At 48.4% G+C, this 12070-nt stretch overlaps 1 protein-coding gene across 7 annotated transcripts in view; it reads right to left on the bottom strand.

Annotated features, from left to right (window-relative positions):
* Window positions 1-12070, bottom strand: part of MYO1H (myosin IH) — a 143650-nt gene that overhangs the window by 3043 nt on the left and 128537 nt on the right. For 4 of the 7 annotated variants that reach the window (XM_067700502.1, XM_067700504.1, XM_067700506.1 and 1 more), the window contains 10 exons: window positions 9877-9990; window positions 7245-7321; window positions 5680-5748; window positions 4165-4249; window positions 3336-3495; window positions 2619-2702; window positions 1745-1838; window positions 1486-1541; window positions 499-634; window positions 60-130 (listed from right to left, as the gene is read on the bottom strand). In XM_067700502.1, the coding sequence (XP_067556603.1) occupies window positions 60-130; window positions 499-634; window positions 1486-1541; window positions 1745-1838; window positions 2619-2702; window positions 3336-3495; window positions 4165-4249; window positions 5680-5748; window positions 7245-7321; window positions 9877-9990 (946 nt within the window). The remainder of the gene's footprint in view (window positions 1-59; window positions 131-498; window positions 635-1485; window positions 1542-1744; window positions 1839-2618; window positions 2703-3335; window positions 3496-4164; window positions 4250-5679; window positions 5749-7244; window positions 7322-9876; window positions 9991-12070) is intronic. The other 3 variants (XR_010933280.1, XR_010933281.1, XM_067700505.1) reach the window with 2 other exon arrangements.

Genomic DNA, 12070 nt, shown 5'->3' with positions numbered 1-12070 from the left:
GGCAGCTAAAGATTTAGGCAGTGTTTCCCTCTGTTAGCAGCCCTGTGGCCGTAGGTTACCTTTTGCCTGTTGCCTTCTGGCGAAACGTGAATGACTAACATTCCGTCGCTGAAGCTGCTGGTAGAGACACCTTAGGACAGATCCAAAGTTAGAGGCCAAGAATTGGACAACTTGACATTAATACAGAAAAAAGGCATGCCTGGGGGGTCCCCAACCCCAGGCTTTTTCCCTCCTAGCTGGGCCAAGTGGGGTGGCCCTGCAGTCAGCACCTGTGCTCGGAATAAAAAGCTGGTCCCTGTCAAAGGTGACTAGTGTCCGAGCCGGATGCCGGAGTGAGATGCCGTTGGCGTTTGTGCCAGAATAAGAGGCACAGCCCGGGCCGCCCTGGGTTTTGTGGGCATCTTCACTTAGGTCTTTCAATGAAAGGCTGCTGCATTGCTGGTGTGCCCGGGAGCTGAGTCAACCCAGTGAATTTTCTGAAGGTTGCCTGCTGCTTACCTTTGAGCGCAGGGTACTCTATTTTCTGCTTGATTTTGGCAAGTTCCACCACGTAAGCTGCTTTCTGAGTGAGAATGAGTTGCCTCTGCCGTGTCTTGAAGCCTTTCCTGTCGTATTTAATGACCGGGATACCGTACTGCAAGGAGGTGACCGTCACTACGAGGCGACGCTTGCTTCGCGGGGGAGGGCGGCAGCGTACCGGGTGCCTTGTTACTCAGCCTCTGGAAATGTTGCTTCGAGCACCCGAACGGAGAGGGGCTCAAACAGATCTTGCATAAATGAGTTTTCCCTGAACCCTGGCTCTCTGCCTGAAAGGCTGTGTGTGATTCCTGGCTCTGCCTATGACGTTGACCTTCTGAGGTATTCAAGGCCACAGCCACTTGCCTCACGGGGCTGCTCTGAAAGGTCAGCAGCGATGAAGACACTCTGCAGGCGTTAAGAGCCCTGACAGCCAGAGGGTGATCCAACCTAGTCACAGGTTTCTAGTCCCCAGGGACCAAAGTGACCAAGCAGCAACCGGAGGAAGTCACCAGCTGCCGCATGCCAGGCCGCAGCCTGTGCCCTTCACACCATCAACCCCTCCGTCCTCCCCATTCACAGAAGGATGGAGGCACCGAAGGCGTAAGTCACCTGCCCAGGATCACACAGCTAAGTTATGAAACCCACGTCGGCGCCCAGGCACACTGCTTCTAATAGGGGATGTTTAACGATTAAGTGTATGCCTGCATTTCGCTTAACTTCATAGAAAGCCACACAGTTCCTGGGTGACGGGCGAGGGCCATAAGAACAGCCGCAGGTACCTAATAGTCACGTAACTGTGATCCCTACCATCTTGACACCCAGAGCATCACAGCTGAGAGCCCGGCCCACGCACACGCACCCCTGTCTTTTAATAGTGCTTCCAGACCCCCTTCACGTAGAAGACAGACCCTGTTCTCAGACCCCACAGGGGAATCCTGTCTCAGGCAAGGACACACATTTCCTTACCTGGATTTTCTCACTGCTGATGAGCTGAAGCACTTTGGGATTAATGTCTCCTTCATCTAAGGAAGCAACCAGAGCACAGCAAATCACTAAATACCACCCCTGTGCACAGGCCGCTGGCATCTGCTCGTTTTCTGTCCCTCTGTGACCAAGAGCTCAGCCTGGGAGCTAGCTGTCAGGAAATGCGGATCAAGCATCTTCCTTTGACTTTTTTTTTTTTTAAATAGGGGAATTGAGCACATAGATGAAAAAAGGGACTTACCTATTCGGCTGTTGGCAAAGGGTTGATTTAAGCTTTCTGCATAGCCTTCTTTCTTTCCCCTGAATATTTCACTTGTAACCACCTTTTGCTGCATCTGGTAATACATAATTAGAAGTACAAAATGGTAGCCATGAGGCTTTTGGGGACCTAAAGAGGTCCACACTAGTGCTTGCTTTCCTGAATAAGTAAGGCTCCTCAAGGAGCCTTGTCATACTTCTTCTGCATAGGAGTCAGAACACATAGAAGTCAAACACATTTGGCTTTGGCCAAAATGCCTCAAAAATTCTACTGATTAGAGTCTGAAGTTGACACTTAGGCTTGTCTCTGCTTGCACGGACTTCCTGGAAGTGGAATTTTCAGAGTTGAGAGTTTCTTCTAGGTCAGAGATCCCAAACTGCAGCCCGTGGGCCAAATCCAGTAGTTTTTTTGGAGCGCAGCCATGCCATCCATTTACAGGTTGTCTCTGGCAGCTCGTGTGTACCAGGACAGAATAATTTCAACAGAGATGGTGTGGCCGGCAAAGCCTAGAATATTACCCTCTAGCTCTTTACAGAAAAAGTCTGCTGACCAGCAAATGAACATAAAGAGAACTACGCCACCGGCAGAGAAGGGGCCCTGCATGCTTTGCGGTTCAGAGGCCGTCTAGATGATGTTCCCATGGTAACAAAAGAGCGATGCTACTTTGAACAGCTGCCAGTTAACGAGGGCTCTGTGCTAAGTGGTCTCCATGCGTTTCATCCTCAAAGCATGTATGAGGCATGAGCCTTGTGTGACCCCTGGCTTACAGGTGAGATGGTGGGTGAGGATTGCTGACAAGGGGCCAGCACCCACCCCTCCAGCATCTTGCCACCTGCCCGCAACGCCACGTCCCTACCAGGGCTTTCCTCTCGGCTGCGATCCCTCGGCAGTACTTCCGGACCAGGTTCCTCATGCACATTTTCCTGAGCAGATTCGATGCCTGCGTGGAGAACACTTCTTTTCCACCTGCCTCCTTCACCCGCCCCCGCTTTAGGCTTCAGCCGCCAAAACAGAAGCTTTGAAAGCACAGCTGAATTCAGTGTGAGGTAAAGGACAGCCTTAATATTTTCTAGTCAAAGAAAGCAGCTCATCTTCCAGTCTTGGGCTCACTGTTCGCCGCTGCTAAACTAGTGGTTCCTGATCTTGAATGAGTTTTGAGTCACCTGAGTTGCTGGCCAGGAGGTTCCTAGAGACGCTGATTCAATGGGCCCGGGTTGGGGCCCAGGAATCTTAGTCACCCCCACTCTGCGCTCCAGACACAGAGGGTCCCCAGAGCATCTACTGAGAAACACTGTTCTAGGCAACAGTCCCTAAACCCATCTGTAAATGTTACATCAAGGACAGAAAGCATTCAAGAGTGCTCTGTGTAAACAGACCTCCACGGGCTTTATAATTCTAGAGAGGATATACGAATTGCGAAGAGTTAAATCCCTTGGGCATCACTCTTGCAGGGAAGTGGTTTGTCTGCTGAGGCAGCCCTTTCAAGGCGAGGGGGGTGGCACCAAAAGATATACAAGTTAAGCTCCATCTGTGCCCACGCCATTTGCAACGTGAGTCCTGGAACAGTCCTTACATTTTCCAAGAGGCCAGGAGGCCTCAGCCAGCTGTCGTCCAAGACGTTCTCTGGGACGTGATACCGAAGATTCAAGATGTAATTCTTCCGCACGAACACGATGAACTCCTCATTGTCAGGACAGAGGGGCTTGTTGCGATGGATGAATCCCTTTATGAACCTAAGCGGGAGAGAGTTTTGTTAGTTTTCTATTTCTTCACTGAAACTTGCGTTCTCTCCCCCACTGGTTTGATTTAATGGTGGCCAAAACGGTGGAGATTACTTTGTTCTCCAAGTAGGGCCACAGGCCAAATCTGGCCCAAAGATATGTTCTATTTCACCCACACCATTTTTTGTTTTCTTTTGAGTGACTTGAATTCATTGCCAACAACAACAACAACAAACTGGGAAGTATTACATGAAAGCCAGATTTCCAGCTTTCCTTGAAAAAAAAAGATCTGCCAACACTGGGCTGGCCGCAGTCTGCTAAAGTGGAGTAGTGACTGCCCCTCTTAGGTGGACTGAGCTTTCCAGTTTGCCACAGTCCCTACCCTACCTTATTGCCTTAGCCCAGCTCATGAGACTCGCTGTCCCTGCCTGGCCTCAGAAGGCATTCGACTTTGTGACTTTTGAACTAGGCTAAGAGAAACAACAAACGTTCTGAGTTGCGATCACTGTCAAATTAGGAAGCTCAGAAGAAGGAGAGGGAACAGAATTCCTAAGGGTTGACATCCTGCAGGGAAGATGACTTTTCTGCCCAGAGCCAAAACCTCCAAGTCCATGACCACCCTCTGCAGCACAATAGCACTTAGAGACCTTTCCTCCCTACTGGACCCAACTGAGAACTTACTTTCTTATAATCTGCACAGCCCACTTTCTCCTTTTGGCCTCCTTCCGAGCCAGGGCTCCACGCCAGTGGGCTTCAAGTTTAATGGCTGAAAGAGTTCACTGCTGGCATTAGAAGGTGAGCACAATCACTTAAATACAAAAGCCTTTTCCAGAATTATTCATCCACTCCGCAAACACCTGGATGCCCAGCACCGCACTCCGCTAGCCCTCGAGATGGAAAGTGGGATGAGAGTCATCAGTCTCTACCCGGATGTGCCCAGACGGACAACTGAACCAGAGTGACAGAGGAGGAGAGGGTGCTGGGAAGCATCAAGGGAAGCTCCAAAATTACACAAGGGGCCAGTTTTCTGAGGTCTTTTTGAGGGACCAGAGTGGCACTTGACGGCACAGATTAGTCTTGCCACTGCATTTGCTTTGTCTCGCCCCATGCTTAGTTTTAGTTGTCTACGTTAAAAAATGGGGATACATAAATTGGGATACACAAAAATTAGATTTCTGGCTTGTGTCCCAATTTTTAAATGCTTTTCAGATTGTTTTTCCAGTTAATTCAGATATTCAAAGTGCTTTTCTTTTATTCCTCATGGCCACATTGTTACAAAAACAAACAACTGGAAACAACCCAAATGTCCATCAACGGAACAGCTCAATTGCGGTACGCTCATATAGCACACAGGGGTCAGCAAACTGCGGCCCTCGGGCTGGCCACCTGTGTCTGTAAGTAAAGTTATTGCAACAGAAATGTCGCAGAAGAAAAATACAAACAGCATAATTTTATGGAGTTCAAAACATTCCAGCCTACAAGTATATTATTTAGTGATGCATCCATAGATGATAAAATTATTAAAAAAAAACAAGGAAATAAGGGAAAGTTCAGAAGAATAGTGTGTGTGTTGTGGGGGGATGCGGAGAAGTGATTGAGGAGGGACAAAGTGCAGGGGCTCCAAGTGCACTCATGGTGTTAGTTAATAAAAATAATAAAATTATTTTTTATTAATAAAAAATTATTCTTTAACATGCATGGACTTCCCTGGTGGCACAGTGGTTAAGAATCCACCTGGCAGTGGAAGGGACATGGGTTCGAGCCCTGGTCCAGGAAGATCCCACGTGCCACAGAGCAACTAAGCCCGTGCGCCATAACTACTGAGCCTGCGCTCTAGAGCCCACGAGCCACAACTACTGAAGCCCGCATGCCTAGAGCCTGTGCTCTGCAACAAGAGAAGCCACCGCAATGAGAAGCCCGCGCACTGCAATGAAGACCCAACTCAGCCAAAAATAAATTAAAAAAAAAAACATGCACATGTTGTGGATCAAATAAAACATGTCTGTGTAACAAGTACAGGCTACATTGTTGAGTAAAAATGAGGCCCCAGAACCAGACCCCAAGAATGCCCGACACCAAGGTTTCAAGGCCAGGCAGGCGAAAAGGATGCTCAAAGGAACCTGTGCGTCTAGGTGCCATGTGGATGAGAGGGAAACTTGTCCACGGCAAACCTGAGAGGTCCTGTTCAGTTCTTACCTGCTTGTCTTTTTCTCACGTATGCTCTCCTTTCCAGGCAGCCTTTGTACATGGCTTGGATTCTCGCAACTTAAAAGAAAACAAAACTTTTGGTGAAATGGCTTTCAGTTGTGCAGCTTGGTAGGTGTGACCTTCGGAGGAGGTGTCGGCTGTGGCCCTAGGGGCACACAGGGTAGAGGTGACAGGAAGCCACGGGATATGACGGGATAGAAACGAGAGTGGGCGGGTTACGTTCAGCCTGAGTGCCAGAGCTGGCCAGTAACTGGGGCTCCCTTTCTTCCTCTTGCCTTCCCCCAGCTAAGGAACAGAACCACCATCTGGAGGGCTTGCTGGCCCCTGGTTCTAGGCATTGTATTTCATCCTCCCACCCAACCCTGCAAGGCAGGCAGGCAGGCAGGCAGGCATCAGCACATTTGACAAAGCAGATCACAGACCCAGCCGGTGAAGACCCTTGCCAGGTGCGAGGCAACCACGCGGCTATGAAGCAGGAGTGTGAACCCAGGGCTGTGGAACCACACACATGCCGTGTAGCTTCTCCATTCACTGTGTGCCCCCTGCACCCAGTGACTGGGGTCCCCCCACAGACCAGGCTCCTCGAGGGTCCCGCACACCAGCAGCATCACATCCCCTGGGAGCTGGGTAGAAATGTTAACCCAGGCCCCCGCATTCAGCACCTGCCCATGAACCTGATCCTGGGTGATCAGTGCCCGCTGCCGGAGGGGTCAAAAACAGACCACCAACAACAGTGGTTACGAGCCCAGGCCCTGAAGCCAGACAGACACACACTCAAACCCCCGCTCTGCTGCTATTGGGCCTCAACTTCCCCACATGTAAAGTGGACATGATAATACCACTCGTCCACAGGTTTGTTCCGAGAATACAATGAGATCATGAATACAGCAAGCACTGAGATTACTCAAGCAGAGCTGGTCTCAGCAGGCCAGGTGAGATCTCAGAGGGGAAGCCCCTACCCCCTGGTCGTTTTCATTTGTGATTTTTTGCATTTTCCTCCCGTCTAAGTTTTCTTATTTACCATTCACAACAAACACCCTGGCTGTGGGCTTTGCAGCTACACCTTCCGACATCAGACACATACAAATGAAGTTTAAAAAAAACCCTTCATTTAAGGGGGATGGACTCCATGGGTTTAGGTCCTGGTGTGGCACGACAAAGTTGGATCCAAACTAAAAATGAGGCAGAACTGCAGTGTTTAAGTTTCCAGGTGCATCCGTGACAGCCCTCCAAACATAAGGGATAAATTCACCTGTGTCTTATAATCCTGTTGCCTTGTTCTGGGTTAAGGCATAAGTTCACCTGTATCTTATAATCCTGTTGCCTTGTTCTGGGTTAAGGCATAAGTTCACCTGTATCTCATAATCCTGTTGCCTTGTTCTGGGTTAAGGCATAAGTTCACCTGTATCTTATAATCCTGTTACCTTGTTCTGGGTTTCCAAAGCCAGTGCTTCTACCATTATATCAAACACTCATGTTTAAGATGTTTCCCAAGCTAAGCTTGTTCATATCACATTCTGTTAAAATCAGGGCAGGAAAAAAAAAAACCATACCTAATTGATGTTTACTAAATTCAAAGGCATCTTCAGTAGCAAACAGAGTTCTGGGGAAGCGAATGAATATTTTGGATCTAGAAATGAAAAAAATGTTTTCATTATTAACTGGTCGTCACCGTCTGTAGTGGATTCAATAGTGTCCTCCCCCCACCCCCAAAGTCACATCCACTTAGATCCTCAGAATGTGATTCTTATTTGGAAATACGGTCTTTGCAGATGTCATCAAGGTAAAGATTGAGATAAAATCACACTAAATCCAATGAGAGTGTTCTTATAAGAGAGAGGGAAAGACGCACAGACGCAGGGGAGAAGGCCGTGTGAAGACAGAGGCCGAGATTGGAGTGATGCCACAAGCCAAGGAATGTCAGGAGCCACTGGAAGCCGGAAGCAGCAAAGAAGGATCCTCCCAGAGAGACGTCAGAGGGAGCACGGCCCCGCCAACACCTGGATTTTGGCCTTCTGGCCTCCAGAAATGTGAGAAAATAAATTTCTGTTGTTTAAAGCCAGCCAGTCCGTAGGTAATTCATTATGCAGCGCTAGGAAGTTAATTCACCTTCCTAACCCAAAGTGACTTCCCTGGGCTTTAAAAAGTGATGACAGAGAATATGGGTCTAAGTTTAGGAGAAGATCCCATCAGCCAGCAAAGGTAAATTATAAATATCGAGCTCCTATTGCCTGCCCTCAAGCCCCCCCGGCCACCCACGCTTTGAGGGAAACTTCCCAGGCCAGCCACTGGGGACAGCAGAGCATCGTGCCACGTGAACCCATCAGAGGTTTTATAACGGGGGCAGATAACACCTCTGACCTCCATGACCCACCTCCCACTGGATGTGCTAAGCCCTATTCCTGAGAAATCTGGCTTGGAAAAGTAACTGCTCCTTGGAGCAGGGCCCAGAATAGAAGAATAAAGGATGGAACGGGGCCAGGGTGGTCATAGAGGGCCATGTACAAGTTGGCAGGGAAAGCCCACTGACAGATTCAAAGGCAGCGATCCCTGACGCTGGAATCTCTGCGGCCTGGGAGTAGATCCTCTTCATGCGTGGGCCCTGTGCTTTGCAATCAAATGAACGCTGACCAAAACGTCTAAGAGAACAGATGAAAATTATCCTGGTTCACCCCACTGAGTCCTGCCTTGATGCTTTCAACATGTACGCAAAGTCCTGCTCACGGACGACAGCTCTACAGTAATGATACCTAGAGTTCTAGAACACCACTTTCTGGGAGATGCTAGAGGAGCTTTCTCATCGCAGAAGTCCAAATATCCCCTCCGAGAAGTCATGCATACATTTTGAACAATGAAAGAATGTAGGCACAGAGAGATTAGGGGATTCGCGCTGACACCCTCCTCATTTTGTGCACAAAGAAGCTCATCCCAGTCTCCAGTGCAGGTTTAGAACCCGGGGCTCCTTTATACTTAATCCCCTCCAACAGGCAACTATGTAGCCTTTCTAACCACTTAGCGCTTGTGATACGGTGCTTTATAATAAGAAATACGTATTTGGTCTCTGTCCCGTTCCAGTGTCACAGCTCCCAAAACCCTTGTAATTTCCTAAGTGATTAGAGCAATGGGGCATCTTTCGCTATGATCTATCTTTTGGTTTTTGTTCCTGAAATAGCTTCAAAGTGATAAAGGGGAAATGGGTGTCTTTTTAAAAATTCTTTTCCATTATGGTTTATTATAGGATATGGAATATAGTTCCCTGTGCTATACGGTAGGACCATGTTGTTTATAGTAGTTTGTATCTGCTAATCCCAAATTCCCAATTTATCCCTCCCCACCCCCTTTCTCCGGGTGTCTTTTATTATTTATAACAAACCCCTTTCAACCGCACCACACCTGAGTTTATGCTAACAGCTGATGTTTGGAAAGCCCCTAGATAACCTAAGGATGGGAACTGGTTGCTAGGGAAACCAACCTTGAGATTAGAAGGTTGGAACTTTCAGCCCCACTCCTGGGCGTGAGGTTGAATGAATGACCACTGGCCAATGAATTTATCAATCATGCCTATGCCTCTATAAAACCCCCAAAAGGCATGATTTGGAGATCTTCTGGGTGCACCTGGAGAGAGCATGGGACGTCCGCACCCCCTCCCACACACCTTGCCCTGTCTATCTCTTCTCTTTGGCTGTTCCCAAGTTATATCCTTTTGTAATAAACTGGTAATCCAGGAAGGAAAGTATTTTCCTGATTCTTTGAGCTACTCTAGAAAAATTAATCAAACCCAAGGAGGGGGTCATGGGGACCTCCAATTTATAGCTGATTGGTCAGAAACACAGGTGACAAACGGCACTTGTGATTGGTCTCTGAAGGGAGGATGGACAGTCTTGGGAGACTGAGCCCTTAACCCGCGGGATCTGACACCATCTCCAGGTAGACTGTCAGAAGTGAGTTTAATTGTAGGACACCCAGCTGGTGTTAGAAGTGTGATGGAGTGTTTTGAGTGTGAGGGAAGCGTTGAGAGTAGAGACAAACAGGAGAGTTTTTTCTTTACAGAGATGCATTTAAATTGAGTGAATCCAAGTATCTGCTTAGAAATCTACGTAAACTCCTGAAGAATGGATCTCCAGGCTCAAGATAGATACAGATCGATTAGGAAAACATTTTGACCGCGATTTCCGGGACACTCACCTCCCTAACTTGTACTCCTCGGGTTTGTAGCCAATGTACTTGATCAGCCGCTCTACGCCCTCTGCTGGAGGCCCGTGCCAGTGCGGCCAGGTGTCTGGGCACAAGGACTTGTACCTAGGGAGGGGAGAGGCATGTTTAGGAAGCCGCAGACCTTACACTAACTAGCTCCCCTAGAGGTCAGCTTCACTCCGCTGGGCACGCCAGCCACTCAGAGTAATAGAGTAGACTCATCACACCCACTTCCTAGAATTCAACGATATATACTCAGCAACAAAGAAGAAGAACTGTTTCAACAGGGTGGGAGGTTTGGCCTGTCTTCATAGAACAATGACCTCATCAGACACTCTACCCAAGAAACTCAATTCTGCTCCTAGGTGTATACGCAGGAGACATGAAAACATGTCCGCACAAAAGCTTATAGGTGAATATTCGGAGCATCATTATTTATAATTGACGAAAGGTGGAAACAACCCAAATGTCCATCAACAGACAAAGGAATGTATACACAAGTATGGTCCAGCACGGGAAGAAAAGGTATCATGCTTGATAAGGGACGAGGGATTTTTCAAGGGTAATTTTGGACCCAAGGTTGACTTAAGAACCTGATTTCAGTATAAAATGCAACTCCCTTCTAATATGTGGTCGCGATAAAGATAACCATGATGTCTGTAATATGATGAAAAAAGTGAATGCAGGATTCAGAAGTGCCTGTGGACTGAGGCTAGAAGTGATACAACTGGAGCCACTGGACTAGAACCGCACTGCTTGGGCTGGAGCCCAGCTCAGGAGCTGGACAAGTCGCTTCACCTCCTCACTTTGCAGCACAAACAATGAATGACAGGACCTTCCTTGTGGGGTCGTCACAAGGTTGAAATGAGATACCCCGTGGAAAGTATTTGGCACAGTCTGAGACTTCAAAACATGTTAGCTACGGTATTCCTGTTACGCTTCCTTCCCTTAATATCATTATATGGTTTGTGTTACTTTAAAATCAAATGTCAAACCGTTAAGAACATGTTTATTTTCCTGGAATTATACTTTGTGAGAAAATCCATTAAGGACATTGCAATGAACTGAATGTTTGTGCCCTCCCACCCCCAAGTTCATATGTTGAAGAATCCTAACCCCCGATATGATGGTATTAGGAGATGGGGCCTTTGGGAGGTGATTAGGTCAGGAGGGTGGATCCCTCATCCTTGGGATTTGTTCCCTTATAAAAGATACCCAGGAGAGCTCCCTTGCCTTCTTTCCACCACGTAAGGATGTGATGAGAAGAGAGCAGGGTGCGATCCAGAAGAGGGCTCTCACCAGAACCTGACCGTGCTTGGCTCCCTGATCTTGGATTTCCAGCCTCCAGAACTGTGAGAAATAAACTTGTTGTTTATAAGGCACCCAGTTTATGGTACTTTGTCATAGCAGCCTGAACTAAGACAGGCACTGAGTGTCACATGTTCTTCCCTGATTACTTCCCTCTGTTACTGACACACACAAAGGTACAGACACGTGTCAACCCCAGGGAACGCAGAGCAACGCCAGGCCCTGCTCCCTCCTGTCTGGTCAGGCCCATCACGAGCACACACCATCCAAGCTGTCTAAACATGGGCTAGACAGACACAGAGGAGATGGGGAGATGCTTGAAATGCCTGCAGGGTAGAGGGACTCATAACTTCTGTCCTTTTTAACTCTGAGATGCAGTCGCTCCCTGATCAAGGGAAGCAGTGCCAGGGAGGGTGTGCACATTCGGACACCTCCAGCCCACTCCCACGGGCCTCTCCTGCCTTCCCCTGGGCCACTGTCCTGCAACAATGCCAGCCTCCTAGCTGGTCCTCAAGCTGCCCAGTTCCCACCTCCAGGCTCTCCTGCCCAGACAGCTGCCTCCAAATATCCTCATGGCTCGCTTCCTTACCTGGAGAGGCCCTCCTGGACCACGTTTTCCCCAACCCAGATTCATTTTCCTTCCATGAATGTACGCCCCACCTGACCTCCTATATCTCCTTGTTATCGCCAGTAGAAAGGGCACTCCATATGGGCAGGGGTGGGGTCTGTCTTGTTCACTGCTGTTACCCAGCACCTTGGAAAGTGCTGGTACAAAGCAGGGGCTCACTAGTATTTCTAGAAAGAATAAACAAGCCCGACAGCAGCAAAGTAGGAAAAAACGCAGGAAGACTGGAACGGCAGATGCCTGTGTGTTTTG

Source organism: Pseudorca crassidens, chromosome 12 (genome assembly GCF_039906515.1).
Source record: "Pseudorca crassidens isolate mPseCra1 chromosome 12, mPseCra1.hap1, whole genome shotgun sequence".
In the NCBI taxonomy this organism is placed as follows: Eukaryota; Metazoa; Chordata; class Mammalia; order Artiodactyla; family Delphinidae; genus Pseudorca; species Pseudorca crassidens.
The sequence above is the reverse complement of the archived record's forward strand: the minus strand, read 5'-3'. Positions and strand labels throughout refer to the sequence as shown.